The sequence below is a fragment of the Ursus americanus genome, chromosome 15, assembly GCF_024610735.1.
Source record: "Ursus americanus isolate L20-20 chromosome 15, mUrsAme1.1.p, whole genome shotgun sequence".
Classification (NCBI taxonomy): Eukaryota; Metazoa; Chordata; class Mammalia; order Carnivora; family Ursidae; genus Ursus; species Ursus americanus.
The window spans coordinates 33,851,632-33,866,573 of NC_142141.1; the positions used below are offsets into that span (position 1 = coordinate 33,851,632).

The 14,942-nt window shown below is 35.0% G+C and overlaps 1 protein-coding gene across 7 annotated transcripts in view; it reads left to right on the forward strand.

Moving 5' to 3' along the window:
- Positions 1 to 14,449, forward strand: part of PRKAA1 (protein kinase AMP-activated catalytic subunit alpha 1) — a 33,423-nt gene extending 18,974 nt beyond the window's left edge. For all 7 annotated transcript variants that reach the window (XM_045787332.2, XM_045787331.2, XM_045787338.2 and 4 more), the window contains 6 exons: positions 1,542 to 1,686; positions 3,030 to 3,117; positions 5,256 to 5,480; positions 6,867 to 7,353; positions 7,467 to 7,593; positions 11,424 to 14,449. In XM_045787332.2, the coding sequence (XP_045643288.1) occupies positions 1,542 to 1,686; positions 3,030 to 3,117; positions 5,256 to 5,480; positions 6,867 to 7,353; positions 7,467 to 7,593; positions 11,424 to 11,668 (1,317 nt within the window). In that variant the 3' untranslated portion in view covers positions 11,669 to 14,449. The remainder of the gene's footprint in view (positions 1 to 1,541; positions 1,687 to 3,029; positions 3,118 to 5,255; positions 5,481 to 6,866; positions 7,354 to 7,466; positions 7,594 to 11,423) is intronic.
- Positions 14,450 to 14,942: the final 493 nt, after the last annotated feature.

Here is a 14,942-nt window from a genome sequence, read left to right on the forward strand (position 1 = left end):
ATATAGTGTATTATTAGTTTCAGGGGTAGAATTTAGTGATTGATCAGTTCTGTATAACACCCAGTGCTCATTACATCAAGTGCCCTCCTTAATGCCCATCAACTCCTCTTGATGACTGTTGTCACTTCTCTTGCTCTTTTTGTCTTTATATGCTGTCATTTTAGTGATGTTTCAAACTGTGACAAAAGGTTCAATCTGCCATGTTTAACTGGAAATATGCTTTAACTTTTCTAATATTCCTTTGTAGACTTCCCCTCCTTCATCTTTTTTACTGTATTGTCAATATAGTATAATTTTAATTTTTGTAGCCTGTTTAGTTTACCTATTATATTTTGTTTAATCAGTTAAGTTTTCTTTCACATTTAGGATACATTCTTTTTTTCCTTTAGTATATTTGATATAAAGTTGTATTAAAAAGTGAACCTACATTTCTTCTAGGAATAAATGAGATTGCTAACACATTGTTATTTTCTCTAGAGGAAGGGTATCTCATAGTACTTTAGTAGTTTAATTTTGCTTTCAAAAGAAATTACTAGTTTATCTTTTCTCCTAGATTGTCCATGCCATGTGAAGTGTAGAAGTCTGGTTTTAGAATGCTAATTTGTGGCCTCTGTTAGAGAATTGCATGTTAGAGTCCTTTGTCTAGAGAATTAATAGGCTGCTTTTTAAATGTGACTTCTTGGTGCAGGCTCATCCAAGTAATGGTTATGACTTTTGGGAAAAAAAATCATGAAACAAGAAATGTGCATGAATGAGAAGTTTGTTTTTGTTTTTGTTTTGAGTGAGAAGTTTTTAAAGAATATTTTTAAAAATGTTAGTTGCTACATAAGATTACTATTTTCAGAAAACAGACTAAAGATACATGCTTTTTATATTTTATAAAACAAATGAATAAAGGTTTTTCTTTTGTTAAAACTAAAATGTCTTTATTTCAGGACATATAATTTGATTGCTTGCTAATTCACTAAAAATCTTGAATGTTACTTCCTCATATAGTCTAAAATAATATCATCTACCCCAACATAATTCTCTGTGCCCTTATTCTGCTTTATATTTCTTCAAAACACTCCTTGATGTTATATTTATTTATTGTCTATTTTCATCAGCTAGATTAGGGCCTTTGTCTTATTCATTGCTGTATCTTGAGTGTCTAAACAGTGCATGGCGCATTGAAGATGTTCAATAAATATTTGTTAAAGGAATGGAGGATTAAACATTTCCAATTTATAGGAGAAAACACATCTAGTTTCAAGTAGAAATTGAAACTATTTGACATAGCTCATGAAATATAGAGGAAAGCAAGCTGTTACAATGTAGTCACAAAGTGGTAACAGAAAGTTGAGTTACTGATTTCGGTTCCAAGATCCTCTTAGCATTTTGTGCTGTATATATCCGTCTCCTCCCCATTTCAAAAGTATCTCAGGATGAGGTTCATTTGGAAGGTTTCATGCATTTTGACAGTCTTATAGTTTGGAGAATTGTAGGTAGAAGAATTTCTTCTGAAAAAACACACCTTTAAAATGCCTCTCTACTTTTCTTAGCTGGATGAGAAAGAAAGTCGGCGTCTGTTTCAACAGATCCTTTCTGGTGTGGATTACTGTCACAGGCATATGGTGGTCCATAGAGATCTGAAACCTGAAAATGTCCTGCTTGATGCACACATGAATGCAAAGATAGCTGATTTTGGTAAGGAGATTCTTACAGTTTCACATATTCATTATGCTCAACAAACGTCAGTAGCATCCTTCAGATAACTTTTACTTCTGTGCAATGGATCGGGTACCCCAAAATAGTGTATCCTCGCCATTTTGTCTATGAGCATACAAAAAGGAGAAGAGATAAGGAATTCTCTTTTTAGCTTTATGTCTTTAAAATTGAGCTGACAGGAGGCAAATAATTTAAGTTGGCAGCCTTTGGAGCATCATTCGATTTGAGACTATTGTTTGTGAAAAAGTTAGTAACCTTGTTTCTAGTGTGTTCTTTTGATCAAGTATAGAGCAAGAGGAAAGAGACTGGAATGGAGTTACTCAAGCTCTGAAAGCCAGAAAGTAAATTAAAATAACAAAATTATTTTTTAAAAAAGTACAATATTTTGAATGATAGAAAAGCATAATTCAGCTTGGAGGAACATTATTTTGATTTTCAAAAATGAACTTATTTTTCCTTTATTTTCTGTGTAAGTTGCAGCTGACATTATTAAATCTAAGAAAATGAATCTCTGCAACTCTCTTTCGCTTAGCTTCAGTTCAAATCAGAGGAGATTGTTAGAACTATTTTCCTCACTTCGGGATATATGTATTTTAATCTATAGAGATTCATTGAGCACTGCCTGTCAGCTCTGAGCTACGGGTTTGCTACTTCTGTTGTAACTGACTAAATTATTTGACTTCCTTATTCCTCAGTTGTCATAATGATGACTATTTGTTTTTTTGTTTTTTTTTTTTAAAGATTTTATTTTTAAATAATCTCTATACCCAAACTGGCGCTTGAACTCACGGTCCTGAGAATAAGAGCTGTGTGCTGGCAACTGAGCCAGCCAGGCGCTCCTGGTGTGATAATTTTTATCCAGTTCATTTTTGAGGAGGCAGAGGTTTCTTCCTGGAGTAAAACTATGAGGAAACTTTGATATTCAAAGTTACTGTTTTTTATTTTTTAAAGAATCAGAACAGAGGTTAATAGAAACTTTGAATTTTAATTCTTCTACTCATCTGTTGTACGTTTTTTTCCCTAGTAGTTTCTGTACTAATAAATTTAAATATGTCAAGTTTATTCTTGTAAGAGAATAACCAGTAGCTTAATATATACTCATCATATTCCAGTAAAGCACTAACTTTAAATGTTGAAATAGATTACAAATTTTAGGGCATAATGGCAAAATATTTGGGAACAGTAAAGACAGAATTTGTTGTAGCAAAGGACAAAATGATGATTTATCACTTCAGTGCAAACTCAATTTTACTGTTCAATGGAGTTTTGTTTTTATTTTTGTCCTTGGGAAGTCTTGAATAGATGGTTTTGTGCGTTTTCAGGTCTTTCAAACATGATGTCAGATGGTGAATTTTTAAGAACAAGTTGCGGCTCACCCAACTATGCTGCACCAGAAGTAATTTCAGGAAGGTAGTATTTGACGCCCTTTCTTCCACCCCAGTACATTTGTAATTGGCTTTTTCTCTTAGACTTTGTCTGTCCTAGTGTCATATTAAATTCTAGTGAAAGGAAAGACATGTAAGGCTTTTTCTTTCCTTATCCAGAAAGTGTTATGTTTTAAGAATAAGACGTGAGTAAGAATTAAGGATTCCATTTATAGAATAGAATATTGGTTTGCAAGTCAATACCATATTTAAAGTAGTTAGATGAGAATACTTCTCACTTTTTTCCCCCGTAGAAGAAATTGAAGGTTTAAAACTAGAAGATTTTTTTTTTCTTTAAAGATTTATTTATTTATTTTAGAGAGAGAGCACACAGGTGTGGACGTGTGAGGGGGCAGGTGGGGGCAGGGAGCCGGAGAGAGAGAATCCTAAGCAAACTCCCTCCAGAGCATGGAGTCTGATGGGGGGGAGGGGTGGTCTCACTCTCAGGACCCTGAGATCACAACCTGAGCCAAAATCAAGAGTCAGAGGCCCAACCGACTGAGCCACAGGCACCCTAAAACTAGCAAGTTTTAAAGGTCAGACATTAAAAACTTGAATATAGAAATACTTGCTAGTTAGAAATGGCTTACGTAGATTAAGAGTTAAAAGTGTAATAGTGTACCTTTAATTTTTCAGATAGAAGGCATTTTTTTAAAGATATATTTATTTTACAGAGAGAGTGTGAGCGAGCTAGCCCACACGTGCCTGAGTTGTGGGTGGGGCAGGAGAGGGAGAGAAATCCTCGAGCGCTGAGTGTGGAGCCCGGAGCCCAGAGCCCAGGGCCCAGAGCCTGATCCCAGAACCCTGAGATCATGACCTGAGCCGAAATAAGAGTTGGATGCTTAACTGACCGAGCTACCCAGGCACACCGATAGAAAGGCATTTTGTAGTAGCTTTTTGTTTATGCTAAGGTGTCTTGGGGAATTGAAGTATGATAAAATCTTCAGACTCATTTATTTTGAATTTTTCATTTTTAAATCTTCTAGAGACTACAACATTATAAGAATTCTAACCTCTCAATTACTGATCACTGGCATTGAGAACATGAGGATCTTTGTACAGTGCAGCTTTTCAAATAGCTTAGATGGCAGGAAAATTTAATTTTCTAAAGAGTAATTGTTCTTCACTCTTCTACTGAGATTGAAAACAGACGGCTAAGTTTGTTTACTAATTTTTGTAATTAACTTTTAATAACTACACTCAAATCATGTTTCTTTGTTTGGATGTTTCACATCCTAATTCAGAATGAGGAAATATTACAGTATTTTCTGTCTGTTTTCATAAGCTTGCTTGCCTAGTCTGCTCAGAGAAATTATATTTGGGTAAAGGCAAGGCTATGAATAATGCAGAAGTATCTAATTTTAAATTTGTCAAGGTTCATTATCTTTTTATATCAGCTTAATGTTAAAAAATGTTTTTAAATTACTTCATTTGTGTCATGTAAATTGTTTTGAAAGAATACAATTCAAGACCTGGCGGCAGTGTTAATTAAATAAACAAAAGAAATGTATTGAAATGTGCATATATACATGGGCCATTACTGAAGTCTACTTTTCCAGTTTGGATAAAGTCTTCCTGTGAGGTCTGGATGAACGGGAACTTTTACTCAAAGCAGTATTTATGGATCAGTTCAACAATTTATTTGATCAGTTTATAGACATCCTTTCCCCAAAACCAGACTTTGACCCAACAGCCTGTGGTAGTTAAGTCAGTTGGCTACAGTATATTGCAAATACCAGTTTAGAATCTTCTGTGAACCAGTCAGCTTGGCTTTATTCCACAGCCTCAGGCCCCTTTTGCCTTGGTAGGAGGTCTTGGGCAATTGGGACAGAGTGGGTTTAGAGTTCATCACTAAAGAACATTCTTAATTGATGTTACAAGGACCATAGTAAGGCAGTAAGAACAAAATTTTAGCTGTAGTCTAAACTTAAAATTCTTGACTTGTTTTAAAAGAAAATACTGATAGAATTAGTATAGAATCTTGATGTGTAGTGTGTAGCAATGACTATAGAAACCATACTCTAATAATTCTTTATGAAGTATCCATATTTAAAATTTTTGGTTAATTGATTGACTCTCAAGTTACTAGTGATTATTTCATCCAATTGATATTTCTTGTTACAGATTGTATGCAGGTCCAGAGGTAGATATATGGAGCAGTGGGGTTATTCTCTATGCTTTATTATGTGGAACCCTTCCATTTGATGATGATCATGTGCCAACTCTTTTTAAGAAGATATGTGATGGGATCTTTTATACCCCTCAGTATTTAAATCCGTCTGTGATTAGCCTTTTGAAACATATGCTACAGGTGGATCCCATGAAGAGGGCCACAATCAAAGATATCAGGTAATAATGCAGCTTGGAGATTATCAGATCTAATAGTTTCAATGATACAAGTTAAGTGAAAGAATAAGTTGCAGACAGAATGTACAATGTAACGCCAATTTTATGTTGAAAAAATATAGTATATAGGCACATTTATTGTATTTTGGTATTTAAAAATACACATTAAACAGGCTATTCGGGTAAGATTAGTAGTAGGGAGGACTTTCACTTTTTACTTATGGATCTTTCTTTGAAATTGTAACAGTGAATATTACATTCGTTTTTAAATTTGAAAAAATAACTAATGTGAAATAAAAAGGACCCTGGTGGGATTTTACATTTGTAGTGGTTCTTTAAGATTTTCTGTAGTATGCCTCATATTTGACTTTTATGTATTCTCATTAGGATTAATGCTTTTCAGTAGTAGTAAATTTCTGTGTCACTATTTGAGTTCTGATCTTTTCAGTTACTCTGTTTTTTCTTTTGTTCATCTCAAGTAATGAGGACAGTTTAATCAATGACGTGTGGTTTTGGGGTAGTATACATTGAATCACATGTGAAATTAACAGGTTTGTAAGTTTTATATGGAGGGGCATGTTTGTACCGCCACTGAAAAAGGACAAATCATTCTCTAAAATTTAAAATATCTAAATGAAAGATGCTGTTTCTTATCTTTTACATGTTTTTTTCCAATTTAAATGTAGTACGTGACGACTGGAAAAGACTTAGAAAACACCCAAAAAATAGAGAACTAAAATGATCTTTAATTCTGTCACCCAGAAGATAGTCATTGTTCTTTGGGTGTTTTCCTTTCTTGATGTTTATCGTTTTAGCAGTTTTTGACACAGTTCAGGTCAAACATATCCTTTTATATATGAAGTTAGGAAACTCTCAGTTCCTTCATTAAAAATGAGGAGATGTTCTTAACTTCATAGAGTTGTTTTATGAGATGAGATAATGTATAGGAAGTGTTTAGCCTAAAACCTACCACATAATAAGCATTCAGTGAATGATACTTGTCTGTTTTGGTTTTTTCACCTAACATTATTTCAAAAGAGAATTACAATGAAGCCGCAGAATATGTTCTTTTTGAGGTGGAAATAAGCTGGTCTTCATCATTTGTTTGTCATTGTCATTTATGCCAAAACTTTAAGGAAAAGTGTAGACGTTTCTTTTCCTGTTGGTACAGCACTGCTTTCTCCCTCTTAAAACCAGAAGGAGGTTGGAGCATTTCCTCCAGTAAACACAATGAAATGTGAGCCAGAAGAGGAAAGTCTCAGTTTGAAAAAATGAAAATACAATATGAATATAAATATAAATGAATCTATATCCTAAATTCCCCAAACTGTTACTTGCAGTCTCATCTCTACTCAAAATCCTCCTCCTGACCCTGCCATTTTCTCTTAGGGAACATGAATGGTTTAAACAAGATCTTCCAAAATATCTTTTTCCCGAGGATCCATCATACAGTTCAACCATGATTGATGATGAAGCCTTAAAAGAAGTATGTGAAAAATTTGAGTGCTCAGAAGAGGAGGTTCTGAGCTGCCTTTATAACAGAAATCACCAGGACCCTTTGGCAGTTGCCTACCACCTCATAATAGATAACAGGAGAATAATGAATGAGGCCAAAGATTTTTACTTGGCGACAAGCCCACCTGATTCTTTTCTCGATGATCACCACTTCACTCGGCCCCATCCTGAAAGAGTACCATTCTTGGTTGCTGAAACACCAAGAGCACGCCACACCCTCGATGAATTAAATCCACAGAAATCCAAACACCAAGGTGTAAGGAAAGCAAAATGGCATTTGGGAATTAGAAGTCAAAGTCGACCGAATGATATCATGGCAGAAGTTTGTAGAGCAATTAAACAGCTGGATTATGAATGGAAGGTAAGAGAGAAAGGGCATTCTGATTATAAGCACATTTGGAAAACCTGTAGCCTATAAAATCTTTTCTAGAGGAATTTCTTTTGATTTTTGTTTTTGTCCATACCATACACTAGGTTGTAAACCCCTATTATTTGCGTGTTCGAAGGAAGAATCCTGTGACAAGTACATACTCCAAAATGAGTCTGCAGTTATACCAAGTGGATAGTAGAACATACTTACTGGATTTCCGTAGTATTGATGGTATGTACGTCCCACAAAACAACATAGTTGACATACTAGACTTGTTACCTAACTTGGCTTTTTAGTCTTTGATTCTTTTGAAGCTTCTTGAATTGTTCCTAGTAATTCAATAGCTAAAGATATAAAATGTGATTTTGTGCCTCTGTGATGTCAACATTTGTGAATCGTGTTTTTCTTGTAATCATACAGTGTATTGTCCTTTTAAGATTGTCTTAAAGCCAGATGCAGTCTGATCTCAAAGTAATAGTTTCTGCCACAATTTCTGTTTTTTGGGTTGGTTCATTTTGGTAAGATGAAATGTTTTATTTGGAAATAAATGTTGACTTTTTATTAAGTATTTTTTTATATCTGATACTTAATATTTTTATTTTTCATTCAAGAATTAAAGTACAGTTAGCTTTTAGAGTTGATTGATAAGGCAATGTGAACAGATTTGATTAGCTCATAGGACAAGAAATTATTTGACAAGTAAGGTTTCTTGCAGGAGACTGAGAGAAAATGTTTTGGACAGGTTAGGGACTCAGGGTTATTTTTCTCCTCTCACCCAGGCTTTTGCTCCCAGCTTGACACTAGAGACATATCAGAGATATGCCTCCTTTATTAGTTTTGTGAGGGTTACATGATTCCAATTTTATCTATCTCTCAGTAAAGTGTTCTTAAATAATAGATCACTTTTTTTTTTTTTTTTAAAGATTTTGTTTATTTGATACAGACAGAGAGAGAGCACACAAGCAGGGGGGAGCGGCAGGAAGAGGAAGAGGGAGAGGGAGAAGCAGGCTCCCTGCTGAGCAGGGAGCCCAATGCAGGGCTCTATCCCAGGACCCTGAGATCATGACCTGAGCTGAAGGCAGATGCTTAACCGACTGAGCCACCCAGGCGCCCCAATAATAGATCACTTTTATATAAAGGCACTATATAAGGATTCCTGGGACTAAAGCATCTTACCTTCAAGATAACTGTCATAATTAGTTTAAAGTGACATTGTTAACCTTAATTTTAGACTTGTGCATTTCTTTTTTTTTTTTTAAAGATTTTATTTATTTATTTGACAGCGATAGAGACAGCCAGTGAGAGAGGGAACACAAGCAGGAGGAGTGGGAGAGGAAGAAGCAGGCTCATAGTGGAAGAACCTGATGTGGGGATCGATCCCATAACGCCGGGATCACGCCCTGAGCCGAAGGCAGACGCTTAACTGCTGTGCCACCCAGGCGCCCCTGTTGTGCATTTCTATTTACCTACAGTCATAAACAATCAGAGACAATCTGATGATCAAATCACTGAAATAGTCAAACTTTTTAAGTTGGGTATTTTAATTGGTCATCAAAATGATGACATTACTGCAGTATAAAATCTTTCAAGTACCTCCTTGAACTTTTTTAAAGAAACGTTACATATTATTTTACTGTTTTAATAGTTTGAAAATGAAAACCTGTACTTAGAAAATATGTCTTTGATTACTGTTATGTATAGTTTGCTAGAATATCTTAACTATTTAGAGTGATTAAGTTGAGATAAATTATTAATAGCAGAAAGCAGACGTTTTTGTTCTTGTTTTTATTTATTTGTATTTTATTTATTTATTTATTTATTTATTTATTTTAAAAGATTTTATTTATTTATTAGAGAGAGAGAATGAACAAGCAGGGGGAATGGCAAACAGAGGGAAAGGGAGAAGCAGTGTCCTGCTGAGTAAGGAGCCGGATGTGGGGCTCAGTCCCAGGACTCTGGGATCATGACTTGGGCTGAAGGTAGCCGATTAACCGACTGAGCCACCCAGGTGCTCCTGTTGTGTTTATTTTTAAATGGGAAAAATATCTTATATGCCAGTGTATGTATATGAGTAGACTATAATAGACTTTTAGTAAATGGTGTGATACCAAACATGGTTTGAAATTTTTTTTTTTAAAGATTTATTTAGGGGTGCCTGGGTGGCTCAGTTGGTTAACGGTCTACTTTTGGCTCAGGTCATGATCCCAGGGTCCTGGGATCCAGTCCCACATGGGCTCCCTGCTCAGCGGGGAGTCTGCTGCTCCCTCTGCTGCTCCCCCTGCTCGTGCTCTCTCTCTCACGTCCTCTCTAATAAATAAAAGCTTTTAAAAAAATGTTGAAAAAGATTTATTTATTTGAGAGTGAGAGAGAGTGAGAGGGAAAGGGGCAGAGGGAGACAGAGAATCCCAAGCAGGCTCCCCATTGATCATGGAGCCCTATGTGGGGTTCAGTCTCATGACCCTGAGATCATGACCTGAGCTGAAATCAAGAGTTGGACGTTTAACCAACTGAGCTCCCCAGGCACCCCTGAAATTTATATTAATTCAGATTTCCATGTGCATACACTCTTAAAGACTAATTTATGTTATCTAGTAAAAAGCCTGATGGAACACAGGTGAGTCATAATTCAAGTAAATACTTGCTCTATCCCAGCATTATAAAAGAGTATAACTGTATATATAAATGTTCTCTCACAAACAGAGCCTTTAATTAAGTACAAGTTTTATGGCAGTTCTTCATTGGACAGATCAATTGAGTTAAGGTATATTACCACTTCTGTTCATCTAAGATTGTATGGACCTATTAGATGAGATTTACCTATGAATTTTTGTCTTCTTTATAAACCAAAGGATAGTACCTTTCTAGTATCAGAAAGACACAGGTTTGAGGTGATATACTGGCTAGAGCTGTTTTTCTACTTAACTCTCTGTCCAGATGCTGTTTATTTGCTAACACGTACTAATGTAGTCTGTGATATGGAATGGATTTTATATTTCTCATTGTATTTGGATCAAATTTATAACCTTAGGTTTATTAGCCCCTGGGTTTGCCAGTTGAATGAGCATTTACTGTTTTGTTTTAAAGATTTCATGTATTTATTTGACACAGAGAGAGAGCGCACACAAGCAGGGGGAGCAGCAGGCAGAGGTAGAGGGAGAAGCAGGCTCCCCGCTGAGCAGGGAGCCCAGTGCAGGGCTTTATGACCCAAGCTGAAGGCAGATGCTTTTTTTTTTTTTTTTAAGATTTTATTTATTTATTTGACAGAGATAGAGACAGCCAGCGAGAGAGGGGACACAAGCAGGGGGAGTGGGAGAGGAAGAAGCAGGCTCATAGCGGAGGAGCCTGATGTGGGGCTCAGTCCCAGAACGCCGGGATCACGCCCTGAGCCGAAGGCAGACGCTTAAGGACTGCAAAGGCAGATGCTTAACCGACTAAGCCACCCAGGTGTCCCGAGCATTTACTGTTTTTGTATTCTGTTCCCAACTTTAGTTTTTCCTTGCTTTCTGTTTATAGGAATCTTTGCTTTTTTATGAGCTCGTAAATCAAATATGAAGAGAAAGTGGGAGAGTGAAAAGCACTGAAATGGTAGGAGATGTAGGTTCTAGATTTACCTCTGTTCATTTATCACCTGTGGCAGTCACTTGACTTTCTGGGGTTTATGTTTTTTTATCAGTAGAACAAAGAGTTGGATGAGGTGATTTCCGGTATTATTTCCAAATTTTAAGTGCATTTATTCTATGATTTTAATATAGGGGGTTAATTTTTATTGCTAGGGAAGGATATTTATTGAGCCCCATGTTATTAGTTTATTGGGCTCCTAACTTTGGATTGCAGGGCTGATTATGTACTGTACGCAATCCTGATTAGCCATCAGGAGAATACACCCTGTAAGGAAAAAAAAGGCAGATGGTTTCACACAGACTCATCACCTCTGTTTTGGAAAGTATTCAACATAAACATGGTCTTGATAGCTGGTCATTGGTCTCAAAGAAGCAAATTAAATACTATTAAACATTTGGGAGGTGTCATGGATTATAATACATTGAAATTTTTTTGTCCAGATGAAATTACTGAAGCCAAATCAGGGACTGCTACTCCACAGAGATCGGGATCAGTAAGCAACTATCGATCTTGCCAAAGGAATGATTCAGATGCTGAGGCTCAAGGAAAATCCTCAGAAGCTTCTCTTACCTCATCTGTGACCTCACTTGACTCTTCTCCTGTTGACTTAACACCAAGACCTGGAAGTCACACAATAGAATTTTTTGAGATGTGTGCGAATCTAATTAAAATTCTTGCACAGTAAACCTAAAACTTTGCTTATTTCTTTGATAGCAATAAGCATGCATAATAAATCATAGCCAAATGCTTCCATTTATAATCAAGTTATACATAATTATAACTGAGGATTGGCCTTTTGGAATGCAGTTTGCACAGGAATTGGAATACGATTAATAGTTAAAAGCCTAATGTGCAAAAATGAATTAAGATAGTTTTGTTGTTCATTGTTTAGTAGGCATATAGCATAATGTAATATTCACAATGAATTATAGGTCTCTCAGGCTCACTTGATATTTGGCTATTTTATATTTAGTGTACACAGGGCTTTGTAGAATATTAATTTACCATAAAGGCCTTCATATATTATTACATGTTGATGTGTTATATAACTTCTTCATAAATTTATTCAATAAATATTTGCCTAGAATCCCCGGAGACCTTTATAGGTGATTTTGTTTTGGGGGCTCCTTATCTTCTTAAATAGCAAGTTATCTTCCAACAGTAGTGACAGTCTGGATGACTCTTCCATATCTCTTCCCTTAATATTCTTTAGCATCTGGTAAGCACATCAAAGATATTAGACACAATTAAAATTTTCTCTCTAGCTTGGTTAGTCCAAAAACGCACAGAACTTATATATTCAGATATTCTAGGCACTAAGGTAAATCTTACAATTTGTGTCACTATATTCTGTACATAAATTTCTCTTTGTGTCACAGAACTGAGTTGCATATGCTATAAATAAATCATGTTTTTGTCAATCTCGCAAATTTCGCTGCTCATGTCAGTCAGTATTGAATGTATATAAAAAATTTCTAGTCATTCAGTTAAGTATCTTTAAATTGATTTAGCACACAGAAAGAATATTTCTTACAAACTGTTTAAGTGCTCAGATAAGACTTTTTCTCCCAAATTTTATCACGAACATTTTTAAAAACAGAAAAATTGAAAGGCTGTAGGGTAATCACATGTGTATCTACCATTTAGATTCCACGCTGGTCAACATGTTGCCATGTTTGGTTTATATCTATATGTGTATATAGATATAGTTGTATATATGTATGTGTGTGCGTGTGTGCGTGTGTGCGTGTGTGTGTGTGTGTGTGTATATATATATATATATATATATATATATATATATATATATATATATATGTATATGCTTTTTCCCCCTGAACCATTTGGATGTTGCTGACATACTTACTCTTAACACTTCAAGTATCTCCTAAAAATAATGACATTTTCCTAAAAACCATAATACTACTATAAAATTAGTAATTCCCAAATGTCATTTAATCATGCATATTTAGGTTTCCCCAGTTGTCCTCCAAATTTCTTATGTAGCTCATTATTTCAAACCAGGATTCAGTGAAAGTTTACACATTGCGTTTGGTTGCGTCTCCTTAGTCAAATATGACATTATTATTTCAGTAAAATATGGAACAGTTAAGTTAGTTCTTCTAATGGTCTAAATAGTTCTTCTGAATGGTCTATCATTTTTTAAAAAGTAGCATTATGGGAACTGCCTAAAGATGCTTAATTAATCTTTGTTAAGGTCTCTATATTTTCTTTTCCTTGCTCTTTCGTTTTTCCTAGTAGCATTCCGTTATAGTTGTAATTGAAGACTTAAAGTCACCTCAGTTAAATAATTGGTGTCATGTGTATGCTAATAAAAAATAAAAAGTACTATATCACCCATAATTGCCTTATACTATTTTAACTTCAAGGTATTGATTTTTTTGGTGTCAGTCATTTTTCGATTGCAAAAGAGCTATCTTATTTCTCCTTTCGTACCTTTGTATTATAGGACTGTTTTTGGCAAATACAGTGAACACCTATGTAACCACAGTCATGTACTCAAGTGTCTTGATAGCTTGCATAGTTAACTGTAGTTGTAGATTGGGCTCCAGCACCCCTAGAAACATGCACTGAATTCAGAAGAAAAATCTTGCTTCTTTTTGTCCAGGGCTTGTCTATTCAACTTAGAACCTGAAAGCTGTATAAAATAATAGGAGTTCAACTTAAATAATAAGTTCAAAACTGTATATATAACTTGTATGTGGCCCTGTGTTTTGGGGATATTGACTTAAGTTAGGGTCTATAAACGCAGCATTATGTTCCTGATGTTAAGAACAGAAGACTGTATTTTTAAAGTTACAGATTTGTATATAGAACTAAGACATCTTCATAATGTCTCTATAAGCTGTTGTGGGTGTGGGGGGAACAAAAGGAGGAACCAATTCAATAGGACCTTCTAAAAATTGTTAATTTTGTAAACTTTGCTTCTTAAGTTATTGCGATTCCTTTTAGTTACTGAGTTTTATTTTGAAGATATTTAAATATTGCACTTGTACAAATAGTATGATAAATGCACAGATTATTGCAGTAAATTCTTTTTTAAGCTGGGATATTTGAAATGACAACTTTTGGTTGAATATGTCAAGGTTGCATCAGGATTTTCAAAAATTTGTAGTTTGCAAATTCTTACTAACTGAAGATAAAAGGGAGTCAATGCAAATGATTTTTAGTCTTTTTTTATTATCTTTTCAGCAATTTATATTTTTTGTGATTTTATGCAACCATATTTTTACTTTGTCTTGACAACTGAAAGATGTATAAGGTTTTTGCCAGAAATGTACTGTATACATAGTTTTAAATATAACAGATTTTACTGATATGTAAAAATTTTGCCATTAAAATAAATGATTTCTCACTGAGAGGAACTTTTCTACCAGGTTGGGGGATATGGGAGCTTAATATATCTAATTTAATTTCACTGAAATAAACTCCATTGCTTTTACTTTGATTATATTTTCTCTTGAGATGCTTTTGTAGTTTTTCAGAGTTTTAAGTGATTCTATACAAAAAGTCCTGTGCTCTCACTCTCCACCCCCCTTCCCTGCTTTTTGACCTTGCAGTGCTACCACTCACGCTGAATGAATGCTTGGTGGGCTGTGGCTGGATGGAGAACTCCATGCATCTGTGTTTGGCACCCTCCGAATGAAAGACACACGTGTGTGGTTTAAATCTTTTCCCCTTAACTCTTGTCCATCTTCTCCACCCACAGCAGAAATCTCCCTTTCATTGTGAATTCCCTTGACAAGATGAATGAAGTTATACACACAACATAACTATAAAGTGGTAATAGAGTAGAAATCAGTCTTTGTAATACAGTATCTCTGAGATGTGTTCATGTATGTTTTGACTGGGGTATATTTAAGCATATAATTTAAAATACTTTGATTTAGAAAATGGATGATAAAAACATTTCTCATGTTACACTGCTTAAATTTTTTAAC